Here is a 15,004-nt window from a genome sequence, read left to right as displayed (position 1 = left end):
GCAACAGATGGACAGAGGACCGGGCCTCAGTACAACTAAGAAAACACGTGGAGCAGGTTAGCCTTGGAGGAGAAAGAGTTTGTTTCCGTCTGAGTCTGTGAGGGAAAGATGGAGAAAGCTGAAAATGAGATGAGTTCATATATGTGGAATCAATCTGTAAGTTAAAAACATTTATTGAAGCTCTATTTATACTAGGTGCTAGGCAATGAGAAAGCAAAAACGTGGTCTTGATGTAATCTTTGTTGATTCTCCTCTGCCTCCTTGAATACAGTGGCCATGCGTTGATTATCCTCTTAAGATCTTCTGCAGTGTCTAAAATGTGGTACCTTTAAACGCAGGAGGGGACCAGTACATGCTTACTGAATTGTTGATTCGTTGAAGTTTAATTTAAACAGTTTTTCTTTCTCCTTTAAATACTTATATTTGATAGAGCTCCCAGCATAATTGGGATTCTCACTGGCCCAAAAGTAACTTGATTTAGTGCCAAGGTGAACTAGACTTGAATTCAAAAGACTGGGGCATAACCTCTGCCATTTGCCCCCTAATAGTACCCACCTTGCCTACTTCATAAAATTGTTTAAGACTCATTATATAATTTTACGTGAAAGTACTTTGAAAATCAGAAAGGATCTATGTAAGGTATTAAAATTGTCAGACCTTTCTTCTTTAGGATCAAGTATTATATTTCAATATAGAATTTAATCATTTAGAATAGAACAGTTTGTTTCCTCAGTAATTTAGTTTCTTCTTAGAGTGTAGATTTCATATACCTGGCTGGTTGAAGGGAGAGTTCTATGAAGGCGTAATTTAGGCAGATTGATGAAAATTTTAATTCGTTCTTTATTTTTCTGTTTTCATGCCCCAACACTACTTAATATACTCTTAATGTGGCATTGGGAAAGTTTCTGTGAGAATTACTTCTTTACATGTCTTCTGGGAACTCTCATTCTCAATATTACAGGTGTAGTAAGTCCTTTTGGGAGCCTGTGTTTGGACCCCAGGGATGGTGGGTGAGCTTTAGGGCTGCATGTCTTCCTTGTGATATTTAGAGAGTCTCTTGCTGTCCACTGGGAATGAGAGGGTGGGGGTTAGGCACATGAGTGTGAAGGAAATCCCGCTTGTAGGCATTGTTCTTACCAAGAAATAGGGAAGCTTTTGATCCTCATTATTGAAGGCTAGTGGAGTTAGAAATTAACAGTGGAATACCTTATCTGGGACCACATTAAAAACTCCAGAACAGAGGCCGTGCTCTGCATTGAACCCCAGGGATAGGAGTGTAAGCTGATGTTAGACTGGAGAGAGAACCTTGACTCTGGATCTTGTCTGCACAGGTATTTCATTAACCATGGAGCCAGCGTGGGTGTTGTGAACAGTGAAGGGGAAGTCCCCTCTGACCTCGCAGAAGAGCCTGCCATGAAGGATCTTCTTCTGCAGCAAGTGAAGAAGCAAGGTAAGCTAGGGGGTAGGTGAGGCTCTGCTGTGCAGGGCCGTGCGCTGTAGTGTGATAGGAAGGTTGGGTCTACCCGCACAGCGTTAGTCATCATTACCCACATCACATACCCTCTTAATACTCACACAAGAATAGGCCAGATGCCAAAAGGAGGGCCAGTCCTTCCTTGTTTTTTCCATTCTGGGGCTGTGTACCCATTGTGCAGTTAGGCGACCTGACTGTTGTTTGATGATGGAGGTTAGACTGAGGAGGGGCATGAGCGTTTCTTACTCTGTGTACATGGTGTGGACTTTGCTCCACACTGTGAAGTCTAAAGAAAGGGTGAGATACAGTGTCCCTTTGAGTACTGGCCAAATTCTGCTTATGACTTTGCATCTTTTCTCTTGATGAGAGCTGAAAGTGGTGCTGGTTGAGGTATTTATTGCAACCTCTGAAATGATCTTTAACCATACTAATCATGAAAATTATTTTGGTAGTTTGTCACGGTAAGGAAGCTAACTTAGAAGAATAAACTCTGAAAGAACTTATTTTATATTTTCAGAAGAATCCATTTCAGAGAATAGGTCAGGATTCTGCTACTGGAGGTCTTTGGGTTCTTTTAGTTAAAAAAGTAGCAAATAACACTCGTTAGATAGCAGGGAGGACAGGTCTTAGGGCGTTTGCTAGAACCACCACAAAACTCTGTGGACATGGTTTATAGTGATGTGTAGTCTTTCTGTTAAACCACTTTACCCACAATCTGCAGTTGAGTCCAAAAGATTTCTCTCCAGTGACCTTTTCTGACATGATGCTTTAGAACAGTCAGGGCCAGTCCTGGCCATATCCGTTTGCTCACATGTTATCCAAAGCTGCATTTGCACTCCTACAGCAGAGCTGAATAGCTGTGACAGACCAAATGGCCTGCAACGCTGAAAACATTTATTTAATATCTGGCCCTAAATAGAACGTATGCTGACCCCTGCCTTAAAATAATGATGTTCTAGGGCAGAAAATACTTGTATGAATACTGTGTATAGTTTTTGTGTCCTATTGAAATGAAGAACTTTATGCCTAATTTACCATCAAGTGCCACTCAGCCTTATCTCCTCAGATTGGTGTTACAATTTACAAGTGACTTTTTAAAAATAAACTGGATTTTTAATAGTAGTTTTGATTTTAATTTCTGACTCTTCCATTAAGGAGTATACTCTGTTGGAAGAGGCATTCATATGTATGCTTACCTTTGCAGCACTGTTAACTCTTTGTGTGTGGAATTCTGGTCTGTTCCAGATCAGTTATACCCCTTTCAGTTCATCGAGAGGATGTAATAATTGTGAATACAATACATGTGCACCCAGCATCGGAACACCTAAATATATTAAGCAGATACTGACAGAGCTGAAGGGGGAAATAGACAATAATACAATGATAGTATCCTGCTTTCAACAATGGATAGATCATCCAGGCAGAAAATCAACAAAGAAACACTGGACTTAAACTATCCTTTAGACCAAATAGACCGAGTAGACATACAGAACATTCCATCCAACAGCAGAACAAACCTCCTTGCCAAGGGCACACAGAACATTCTGCAGAATAGGTCATATGACAGGCCACAATACACGTCTTGGCAAATTTAAGAAGACTGAAATCATACCAGGTATATTTTCTGACCACAGTGGTATGAAGCTAGAAATCAACAGCAGGAGGAAAACTGGAAAATTCACAGACTGTGGAGATTAAACAGCATGCTACTGAACAACCAGCGGGTCAAAGAAGAAACCAAAAGAAAAATCCAAAAATATCTTGAAACAAACGAAAATGAAACACAACATTACCAAAACTTGTGGAGGTAGCAAAAGCAGTTCTAAGAGGGCAGTTTATAGCGATAAATGCATGCCTTAGGAAAAAAGAAAGCTCTCAGATAACCTAACCTCACACCTCTAGGAACTAGAAAAAGAAGGACAAGTTAAGCCCAAAGTTCACAGAAGGAAGAAAATGACACAGATCAGAGCAGAAATAACTGAAGTAAGAGACCAGAAAAACAATAGAAAATATGAATGAAACTAAGAGCTTTTATGTTTTTTGAAAAAATAAACGAATTGACAAACCTTTAGCTAGACTAAGAAAAAGAAAGAAGACTCAAATAAATAAGAAATGAAGAAGACGTTACAACAGATACCATAGGAATACACAGGATCATAAGAGATTACTGTGAACAATTGTGTGCAAATTGGATAACCTAGAAGAAACGGGTAAATCCTCAGAAACGTGCAACTTACCAAGACTGAATCAGGAAGAAATAGAAAATCTGAATGGATCAATAACAAATAAGGAGATTGAATCAGTAATCAAACAACAAGAAAAACCCAGGACCAGATGGTTTCCCTGGTGAATACTACCAAACATTTAAAGAAGAATTAATACCAGTGCTTCTCAAACTCTTCCCCAAAAATTGAAATGGAAAGAACACTTTCAAACTCTTTTTACAAGACCAGCGTTACCCTGATAATAAAGCCAGATAGGTACACTACAGGAAAAGAAAACTCTAGGCCAATATTCCCAATGAATATAGATGCAAAGATTCTCAACACAATATTAGCAACCTGAATTTAGCAGCACAATAAAAGGATCACACACCATGATCAAATGGGATTTATCCCTGGGATGCAAGGATGGCTCAACATATGCAAATCTATAAAAGTGATGTACCAGTTAGTAGAATGAAAGATAAAAATTATATGATCATCTCAACAGATGCAGGAAAAGCATTTGACAAAATACAACATCCTTTTGTGATAAAAATTCTCAACAAACTGATTGTAGGAGGCATGTCCCTCAACATAATAAAGGCCACATACGACAAGCCCACAGTTAACATTGTACTCAGTGGTGAAAGTTTGAAAGCTTTTCCTCTAAGATCAGGAATAAGACAAGGGTGCCCACTCTCACCACTCCTGTTCAACATAGTACTGGAAGGTCCTATCCAGGCAAGAAAAAGAAATAAAAGGCATCCAAATCAGAAAGCAAGGAGTAAAGTTGTCTTTGTTTACAGATGATATGATCTCATGTATAGAAAATCCTAAAGACTCAAACAAAAAACACTTAGAATTAATCAACAAATTTGGTAAAGTTGTAGAATACAAAATCAGTATACAGAAATCAGTTGCGTTTCTATACAATAATGACAACCTATCTGAAAAAGAAGTAAAAAATACATTCCCATTTACAATGGCATCAAAAACAATAAAATACTTAGGAATAAATTTAAGGAGGTGAAAGATCTGTACGCTGAAAACTGTAAGACTCTGATGAAAGAAACTGAAGAAGACACAAATGGAAAGATATCCTATGTTCATGGATTGGAAGAATTAATATGGTTAAAACAGTCATACAACCCAAAGCCATATATAGATTCAATGCAATTTCTATCAAAATTCCTATGGCATTGTTTGCAGAAATAGAAAAGACAGTCCTAAACCTTGGTATCACAAAAGACCCTGAATAGCCAAAGAAAGAAGGCAAAGCTGGAGGCATCACATTTCCTGATTACAAACTATAGTAATCAAAACAGTATGGTACTGGCAGAAAAGTAGACACATAAACCAATGGAACAGACTGCAGAGCCCAGAAACAAGCCCTCACATATACGGTCAACTGATATTTGAACAAGAGAGCCAGGAAGACTCAATGGGAAAAAGATAGTCTCTTCAATAAATGGTGTTGGGAAAACTGGATAATCACATGCAGAAGAAGGACATTGGACCCTTATTTTCATGCTCACAAAAATTAACTCAAAATGGAGTCAAGTTAAGTCCTGAAACTATGAAACTCCTATGAGAAAACCTTCTTGACGTTGGTCTTGACAAAGATTTTTTTGGATATTACACCCAAAGCACAAGGAACAAAAGCAAAAATAAATAAGTGGCTCTACATCAAACTAAAAACTTCTGCACAGCAAAAGGAACAATCAACACAATGAAAAGGCAACCTATGGAATGGGAGAAAATATTTGCAAGTCACATATCTGATAAGAGGTCAATATCCAAAATATATAGGGAACTCATACAACTCAATAGCAAAAAACCAAACAATCCAATTAAAAAAGCAGAAGAGCTGAATAGAAATTTTTCCAAAGAAGACATACATTTAATGGCCAACAGGCACATGAAAAGATGCTCAACGTCACTAATCATCAGAGAAGTCCAACTCAAAACCTTATTGAGCTATCACCTCACACCTGTTAGAATGGCTATTATCAAAAAGACAAGAAACAGGGCTTCCCTGCTGGCACAGTGGTTGAGAGTCCGCCTGCCGATGCAGGGGACACCGGTTCGTGCCCCGGTCCAGGAGGATTCCACATGCTGCGGAGCAGCTGGGCCCATGAGCCATGACCGCTGAGCCTGTGCGTCCGGAGCCTGTGCTCCGCAACGGGAGAGGCCACAGCAGTGAGAGGCCCACGTACTGCAAAAAAAGAAAAAGAAAAAAAAAAGAAATAACAAGTGTTGGCGAGGGTGTGGAGAAAAGGGAGCCCTCCCACACTGCTGGTGGGAATGTAAATCGGTGCAGCCACTGTGGAAAACTGTATGGAGGGTCCTTAAAAAATTAAAAATAGAACTACCGTATGATCCAGCAATTCCACTTCTGAGTGTATATCCAAAGGAAATGAAATCAGAATTTCAAAGAGATATCTGCACTCCCGTGTTCAATGCAGCATTATTCACAGTAGCCGAGATAGGGAACAACCTGAGTGTCAGTGTATGCATGAATGGATGAAGAAGACGTGGTATGTGTATATATATCTATTTATACTGTAGCTAATAGAATAGTATTCAGCCACGAGAAAGAAGGAAGTCCTGCCATATATGATAACATGCATGGACCTTGAGGGCATCATGCTAAGTGAAATGAGTCAGACAGAGAAAGACAGATACTGTATGATATTGCTGGTATGTGGAATCTAAAAATGCAGAACTCATAGAAACAGCAGAAAGGTGGTTTGCAAGGGCTGTGGAGTGGGGGAGATGTTGGTCAAAGGGCACAAACTTCCAGTTATAAGATGGACAAGTTCTGGGGATCTAATGTACAGCAGGTGACCATAGTTAACAATACTGTATTATATACTGGAAAGTTGCCAAGAGATCTTAAATGTTCTCACCACAAAAAAGAAATGGTAATTATGTGAGGTGATGGAGGTATTTAATAACTGCTGTGGTGATCATGTGGTATATAGGTGTTGTACACCTTTAACTTATACGAAGTTATAGGTCAATTAAATCTCAATAAAGCTGTAAAAAAAAAAAAAAAGAAGAAATAAAATAAATCAGTTACCTCTTCCCCCCATCCATCTCCTCAAATCGGACAGATAATCCTCAGGTAGTTCCCAGGGTCCCATTCAAGAACTGAGAGGGAGGGGAGCAGGCCATGCACAGGTAAAGCCTGCCCATGAGTGTGAGACTCCTTGGGCGGGGGTGTTTGTCCTAGGAACAGGTCATTATTTTATGCAACAGGGGATACCCCACCCCAGCTCCTTTTCACTGACACAGAGGTTAGAGAGTTGTTGGCTAAAGGGAGGCACCCTGGGATTTCCTCCATAATGTTTTAAAGGGAAACAAAATCCACATTCCCTTCGAAGCTTCACTGTGCATCACCTACTCCCCGGCTCTAGGGCTTATAGCTTCAGTCCGTGTATTTCCCTACACAGGGGAATGAACTTCAGAGGCAGTTAATTTTTTTAAGTATATTATACCTGAAACTAAGATTTTTGATACCAATCCTAAGGTGTAGTGAGTGGAAAAGAGGAGAAGACGGGGACCTAGGATATCAGCCTTCTGGTGACAGCTCTGATGTGTTCTGTGGCCTTGAGTGAGGCACGTGACCTTTGTATGTTTATTTCCTCATCTGTTAAGTGGGGATAGCAGTATCTATTATATTTACCTCAAAGGATTGTAGGGAAGCTAAAATGGTATAACATGTAAAAGGACTTTGAAATGTGTACTTTGTACAAATACTGTAATATAAAATAATATTCCCTTTGGTTTTTATGTTCTTAAAACTGAAAAGACTGTTAAGTATGGTCCCTTAATGGATCTGCCATCAAGTACTATTTAACCTGGTGATTTAACGCTGATAAAACTACTGATGAGTCTGTAAATGTCATGGCTCTTCTAAATGAAGATAAATCTGAAGACGACCCCACTTGATGACTAAACTGCCATTAGTGGTTGTATTTAGGACGTGTTTTGAATCTAAGGGACCTTTGATGATGCTGGCTGTCTGGATCTGGTTTCTGCAGGGGTCGATCTCGAGCAGTCGAGGAAGGCAGAGGAACAGCAGATGCTGCAGGACGCCCGCCAGTGGCTCAACAGCGGGAAAATACAGGATGTGAGGCAGGCGCGCTCAGGGGCCACTGCCCTCCACGTGGCTGCCGCCAAGGGCTACTATGAGGTCCTCAGGTAACGTCCACGCACGTGGTCTGGGCTGCACAGACCGGGAGAAGAGGAGTTGGTTTGGACGCGGGATGGATTAGGTCTTCAGCTGTGCTGCGTTTCTTTGCTGCTTCCCTCCTGGGCCACGCAGTCTCTCCTTCTGTGTTTGCTGGTACTCTTCCCCTCCCTCCTCCCGCCACACCGCCCTCTAGCTTCTCCTGACGGGTCTGATGTGAGGCAGAGTTGAGCTGGACTGGCCTAAGGGGACCTTGCGTGGCCGCCTCCAGCTCCACAGTTCATCGTTAGCACCCCTGGCACCTCCCCTTCTGGTGACACACAGCATAGAGCAGACTCGCCATCCTTTTGGTCCTCTTTGACTCGTTAGATTAATGACACAGGTCTCGAGTGTGCAGCATCCAGCTGGAGTAGGATGGTCACACGTACACGAGGAATCTGGGCTCTTCTCTGCCTGTTCCCCTTTCCCTTTACATCCTTCCCCGCTTTGTGTGGCTCTGCTCCTGGGCTTGCCCAGTACCTGGGCTGCTGGTGGCACCGCATGTGTCTTGTCGCCAGATGCTCTCACTGCCTCCTGTTCCACCCAGTACGAGCTTCCTAGTCTGTGTGGTGAGTGTCGGTGCACCTTTCTGCCTGGCAGCATGTTCACGTGCTCGTTTCTTGGACGGCGTCTGGAGTCCCACGATGTAGGCCGCCTGCGTCCGCCCGGTGCCGCCAGGGCCTCAAGAGTCACGCTGTCCTCCACGCACACAGCTGGGCTGTAGCCTTAGCGTTAGCGAGCGGCCCCTGCACGTACTCCCGTGGAGTCGGAGGTGCGAGCGTGGTGTCCGGGGAAGACCAGCCAGAGAGCTAGTGAGAGAGTGAGAGAATCAGGTGTCCGACAGCCGCTTCCTGCACTGGAAAGCTGACAGCACCCCTGACGGAGCTGAGCTAGGCGCTGGCTGGCCTCAGGTGCCTGCGTGGTGGGACATGGGTGTGCCACGGAGCACCGCGGCCTCTGGCCGAGGGTGGTTGAAGCTTACCCGTGGCGGCTCTCAGGCAGTAGCTGGCGCCGAGCTGGGCCGTAGCGGCCGGGTGGCGGCGCAGGGCAGGGCCTGAAACGCCAGCTGGGTGGCCGCTGGTGTGGCACAGAGCTCTGCCACCGAGCACGTAATGGCTGGTTTGGGGTTTCTCCTCAGACTTTTGACTCAGGCTGGCTATGAGCTCAATGTCCAGGACCGCGACGGCTGGACCCCGCTCCATGCCGCCGCACACTGGGGGGTGAAGGAGGCGTGCTCCATCCTGGCAGAAGCCCTCTGTGACATGGACGTCAGGAGCAAACTGGTTAGTGAGCGTCACCCTCTAACGGGGCTCGGGAACAAAAGGCTTCAAGTCCCTGCTAAGTAACCAGGCTTGCTGTCCAGCCTCGGGCGTCCCTGGTAGCTGTAGTTCTTCTTCCCGCCCCGTTATCCACGCAGACACGTTGGCTTTGTAACGTAAAGCTCCACTGAGCCGCTCTGCTGCGTCTGTTTATGCTGAAGCCCCTAAAGCAAACACACAGGAAAAGAAAAAAAGATTTTTCCCCTTAGCAGAAATGAGCAGTGGGGAAGCCCAAGGCCACTATCTGTGGTGAACTGTGAAATACTTTGGTTTTACTTTTAATTCGAAGACTTAATAGCTGAGCCCTAGTCACATCCAGTTGTTAAAAAACGTTGTAATGATGAGATCCTGCAGTTTGGCTGAAAGTCTTCTTCAGCCGCGCTTGAAGCGATACAGAAGTCCTGCAGCTTCTATCCCTACATCTGCTGGTTTTCTGGGAATCCAGAGACATGGCGTTTTACTTAGTAGATGTTCTTATCTACCTCCCATCTCTCCTGACCCAGGGTTCATTCTCACATTATGGGTTAGGGTCCTTAACTGCGCTGTTTCCTAAGAGACAACCATTCTCTCACTTAAAGGGAGATGATTCCTGGGACTTAGTCTTTAGTGCACCCGTGCCCTGGACCTCCTTCTGAGGCTTCTAAGAGCCCTTTGTTGAATTTATCATAGCAATTAAGAGCATTTTAGAATAGGTACAAGTAGAGATTTCAGTTGATCATTTGCCAAGAGGCGATAAACATTAGAAATAATATGGTGATTTCCTCCATACAGCTTTACAAAATATAAAGCCCTGTATTTTAGGGTTTGCTGTTTCTTGTTGTGTTTCCTCTGGGATAGATGAAGGTATTACCACGGTGTCGAGTAGACTAGTCAGTGAAGCAGCTGTCACTGGAGTCAGAGGCATACAGTGGACATCCACTAGTTCTCTGATAAAGTCCCGTGATCGCTGCGTCTGCTTCCGATTGGTCATGGTGCCCCTTTTCTCTGCCAGGGCCAGACACCGTTTGATGTGGCTGACGAGGGCCTCGTGGAGCACCTGGAGATGCTGCAGAAGAAGCAGAGCGTGGTGAGTCTGGGGGGACAGTCCACGCCACAGGCCACACCAGCTGTAGTTTGTCCGCTGAGAGTGGAGTTGGACGTCCCTGCATTCCAGCAATGGCAGTGGTTCCCTCCAGGAATATCCGCAGAGTCTGTTAGAAGAAAATATCCCAGAAACTGTTGTTGCTAAAGTTCGCTTGTTATCTCCTCCTTATCTTAGAGCCTTCAAGCAGCTGAAAGGCAAACATGATGGCGACCACGACTCTAGTTACCCTCGAGCTCTAGAAAATGAGCGTGGTGTGTTCAAGCCAGAAGTTTTTGCAAATAGGGGTAGAGGACACCTCATAACTTTTCCTTACTGACTGAAAGGACTTCTTTGTTGAAAGAAAATTGATTACAGGGAGGGATATATTTCTTAAAAAGCAAACAAACCCACAAAAACGAAAACATTTGGCATTGGACAGTGCTTGGTCAGTGCTTCATATTTATTCCGTTCATCAAATATCCAAAATTCAGTCCTCTTCTCCCTCTTCTTTTAGATCTTTGATGGTTTGGTTGTCTGTGCCCTTCTGCTTCGTGCAGCACAGGAGGACCATGTAAGCATGGTACCCACGTCCAGACTGCAGGGTGGAAAACCCTGCCAATACTCAAGTGAACAGGGAGTGAGTCACACTCTACCTTAAAGAGAGAGGAGGAGTTAGGTGAGGAGGATAAAGTCAGTCACATTAGGGGCTTGAGAATCTCCTGTTTAAGCAGAGTAGGACAGAAAAAAATCACTAGCTTTCCTTGTGTTTTCCTTTGCGTGGGCTGTGGCTCAGGGCACATGAGCTTGAGTTCAGGAGAATGTGAGAAGCTGAGAGCAGTTCTGAATGAAAGACCCGTGTGGTTCAGTGACGGGACAGATCAGCTGTCCTGCCCTCCCCTGTGCTCAGCACCGTCTGGACTGGGGAGTGGAGACGCTCATTTCTTCAGGGCTGGCTGGGAAAGCTGCAGACCCAGAGCGCAGACGCAGCTTGCGGTTCAGTTGTCCCCTCTGATGAGCAGCTGGAATCGATTTCTGGGCAGCAGCAGCCTTCCTAATATAAGATGATAATTTGCATGGTTAGGTGTTTGTTGTTTTTTAAATTTTTTATTCTGAAATAATTTTGAAGCTTACAAAGACGTTGTGGAAATAGTAGAGAGTTCTCGTGTATCCTTTACCCAGCATGGTTCGGTCTTTGTACATGAGTAATATCCTCACTAAATAACATTTCTGTGCTACTGGGAATGGTGCCTGCCTTTGCCCCCGGCATAACTTTGGGGTCCAGGCATTTAAGTACATTTTGTCTAGAGCAAGTACCGGACAGTTTTTTCCAAGGGCTTATTTCCCATTTGGCACCTGCTGCTTCTTCAGAACCGTTGCCAACGTAATTCAGTATACGGATCATGAAGAGTTCTTTCAGAGGTACTTCTGGCGTTTTATCCTTTACACCTAGGCTTTTTGGGACGATTGGGTTTGGATATTTGATGGGGCAGTTTTCATTGAAGCTCTAACGCCGTGGATTTCCTCTTATTGAATGAGGATCTTCCTCTGTCATTATCTTCCAAGGAGACGCAGCACACAGCTGATGTGTCTCCCTTCTCCCCAGTCCTCTCCCCCCCCTTTGGTGTTGGTCCGGTAACAGGGGCCATTTTAGTTTTTCTCGTGGCTGCTGATTTTTTACCAATAGTCAACGTCTTCCCTTTGTTCTGTTTTCTCAATTTCCAGCTTCGAAGTGAAAAAGAGACACGGAATAAGCTCATTGAGTCGGACCTGAACAGCAAGTTGCACGGTAGACTCTTTAAGAAGTAAGATATTTGGGTTTGAGAAATGTGATGAGCCCTGCTGAGTGTGACACGTTTAGCTTGAGAATTTATCCAGTGAAGAGACCCCGTGTTTGTAGCCAAATGATCTTTAAACACGTGGGAATGTTTGAGGGGCAAGGAGGTGAGTGGCATTGACTTGTGGGGGGGGGGGGGGACACTGAGAGTGGGTGGGTGTGTTTTAAATTTGTGAATTAACGGAGACTGTGTGCATTGCTTTTTTCCGGCTGAAGGGTTCTTAGTCCCAACTCCTTCCCTGCCTAGAAGGTCTGAGCTCAGGGGCCGTGTCTGTTCTGTTTACACCATACTGTCGCCTGGCATGGTCCTGGCGTGTGAGAAGCACTCAGTAAACATTTGTTAAATGATTAAAAAGTGTTTACCTGCTCACTCATCGTGAAGATGCACAGCCCTCCTGTTCCTGTGTGTTAAACTTGCTGGATCTTCTTCTATCACACTCTCAAATCCAGTACCAACCCTTAGTCAGCAGAAAACCCAGGATTCAGAAGAATACGGACGTAAAGGAGGGTTTGAATACATCTCTGTTACTGCTTCCACACAGAGCTTCATAGGCTTGTCCTTCTCATACCGGATCCCCAGTGAGCGTAGGAAACGGTGTGTCCTTTCTGAATTGCGCTCAAATTGTCGTCTTTAATTTAGCAAAGAGAAGATGCTCTATGAGGAGGAGACACCAAAGCCGCAAGAAATGGAGGATGAAAACAAAGAATCCAGCAGCTCCAGCTCAGACGAGGACGAAGGTGAAGATGAGGCTTCTGAGTCAGAAACCGAGAAGGAGGCGGGTGATGCCGAGACCCTCTGTCTGCAGAGCACGGGGGGTCACTGCTTGTCACAAGGCAGGTGATGCCAGGGCCCTCAGGTGGAACCGATTCCCTAAACAGAACCTCCAGGTCTTTTTCTGTTTCCTTCCCATTATGTGACACTCCTTCAATTCCTGATTTGGGGATTGAAGAAGGAACAAAATCGTATTTACCCTTATGACTCTTATTGATGATATACATCATGTGGAGCTCCTTAAGTTTGTTATATGGCGAGACAGGAACCCCAGCGGTGAGAGTTGGGTGCTGGGCAGGGTGAGAGTGCCAGGCTGTACATTAGCCTGAGGTTTTGATACACAGTAAGGCCAACACTTAGGAAAGAGACACATGGGGCTTTGCTGAGTAGAGGTTCCCCTGCCGCAGAGTAGTCCTCGTGGGTAACTGGGAGCTCGTGATAAACTCAGGTTTCACCTGCCCACGTCCTGCAGTCACCGGCGTGTTATTTCTTCAGACTGGTGTCCACGAGAAGATGCAGTGTCTTCAGTGAGAGGACCAAGTTAGAGGGAAGAGTCCACATTCAGTTTATGTCAATAGTAAAGTCTGTGTTTCCCTCTGACTCTGCCCTCGCCGGCTGCCCATCACGAAGATGCTCAGCTCTTTCGGTTGCTGGGCCCCAGCTCTTGTAAAGTGGGTCTGCCTTCACTGACGTGGTTTCTCTCAGTTGCAGGAGAGCACTGCCTTTGTCCGTGTCTCCGTCTCTCAGAGGAAGTTAGAGACCCTTTGCTTGTGCAGAACAGACGGGCCCAGCTAGATTTGTAGTGGAGGAGACGACCTTTTGTTCACTAAGTCTTGCATTGCTGTTCCTAAGCAGGCACAGCTGGCTCTGGAAATGCCAGTGTAGTGTCTGTCAAATGCCAGTGTAGTGTCTGTCGCTTTTGAATTTGCGACACACTGTACACATTTTTATTTAATCCTTACACCCACACTCTGAGGTGATGTATTATTGCCTCCACTTTTTAGAATGGGAAAGTGACACCGCAGGTGAGGTGACTTGGGGCTCACAGCTGTGGGCGGAGTGCCCAAGCCCCCGACTTTGATCTGGGCTCCTCGGAGTAGCAGGGGCAGAAAGCTCACGCTGGGGGCAAGGGCAGGATCTCCCCAGGGGAGGGGTCGTCAGAAAAGAGCTACGTACGGGATCTGGGAGGTGAGATAGAGTCAGTGGAGGAGGGGTGGCCCCAGGGGATGTGTGTTTCTGCGTCCGGAAGGCCGGGCAGGAGCGAGGAGGAGACCGAGGCTCCAGCGGGTCAGTCTCAGAAGCTGGCGGCGGCTGTGGGCTTCCCTGCGCACTTCTGTCTGTGGACATTTTACTCCTGACTCAGAGCCTGGCTCAAAGCAGCATCCTTTGCGAAGCCCTGTCGTCACAGCTACAAGGTTTCCTCCCCTCTTCTGACTCCTGTAGCTGTGGTTGGAGCCTTTGTGTTGCTTGGACTACTTAGCGTTCGTGTTACCTCGGTTCTCCTCTTCGTCTGCTCTGCTCTCCCCACCAGCGAGCTGCGGGGGTGCTGGGACACAGCGTGTGTCCTGCTGACCTTCGCGTCCTTCCTGGTGCCCAGCACCGGGCCTTGTGCAGGGCAGGTGCTCGGCACAGCCTGGCGGGGGCGTGGGGAGCGGGTGGTGCCTGAACCTCCAGGTGCCGCCTGGCGCACGTGCGCACACTGAGCAGGCCCTTGTTGAGTGCATGTCTCCTCTTTTTAAACCTCCACAGGTACAGCCTCATAAAATGACAGTTTCCATGTGTGTTACATACAAACGTAGTTGTAAGGAATGTTAATTATATTTTGAGGTAAATGTAAGCAGTTTGACTTGGATTTGCTTTTCCCTTTCTTTTACTTATTTGACGTGTTACTTATCTACTGCTGCATAACAAGCCATCCCAAAACTTAGTGGCAGGTAGCACAACTCTTTGTACGCACCCAGTGTCACAGGTTGGTAGTTTGGGAAGGGCCCTGCCGGGGCGGCTTCTCTGTTGTCCGTGTGGTGGTGCCGGCACACTCACGAGTGTGGCTAGTTGGTGCGTGGCTGAGGGGTGGCCTTCTCCCTTCCTGGTGGCTTGCCGGGAC

The 15,004-nt window shown here is 45.4% G+C and overlaps 1 protein-coding gene across 11 annotated transcripts in view; it reads left to right on the top strand.

Moving 5' to 3' along the window:
* The window catches only part of PPP1R12B (protein phosphatase 1 regulatory subunit 12B), a 192,951-nt gene that overhangs the window by 52,732 nt on the left and 125,215 nt on the right, over nucleotides 1-15,004 (top strand). For 8 of the 11 annotated variants that reach the window (XM_082857389.1, XM_082857388.1, XM_082857382.1 and 5 more), the window contains exons 3-8: nucleotides 1,332-1,450; nucleotides 7,725-7,884; nucleotides 9,051-9,195; nucleotides 10,223-10,297; nucleotides 12,017-12,096; nucleotides 12,769-12,962. In XM_082857389.1, the coding sequence (XP_082713515.1) occupies nucleotides 1,332-1,450; nucleotides 7,725-7,884; nucleotides 9,051-9,195; nucleotides 10,223-10,297; nucleotides 12,017-12,096; nucleotides 12,769-12,962 (773 nt within the window). Of the gene's footprint in view, nucleotides 1-1,331; nucleotides 1,451-7,724; nucleotides 7,885-9,050; nucleotides 9,196-9,977; nucleotides 10,298-12,016; nucleotides 12,097-12,768; nucleotides 12,963-15,004 lie in introns of those variants that run through there. The other 3 variants (XM_082857390.1, XM_082857383.1, XM_082857395.1) reach the window with 3 other exon arrangements.

Source organism: Leucopleurus acutus (assembly GCF_964270905.1).
Source record: "Leucopleurus acutus genome assembly, chromosome: 2".
Taxonomy (NCBI): Eukaryota; Metazoa; Chordata; class Mammalia; order Artiodactyla; family Delphinidae; genus Leucopleurus; species Leucopleurus acutus.
Note: the sequence above shows the minus strand (reverse complement) of the source record. Positions and strands in the feature narration are given on the sequence as shown.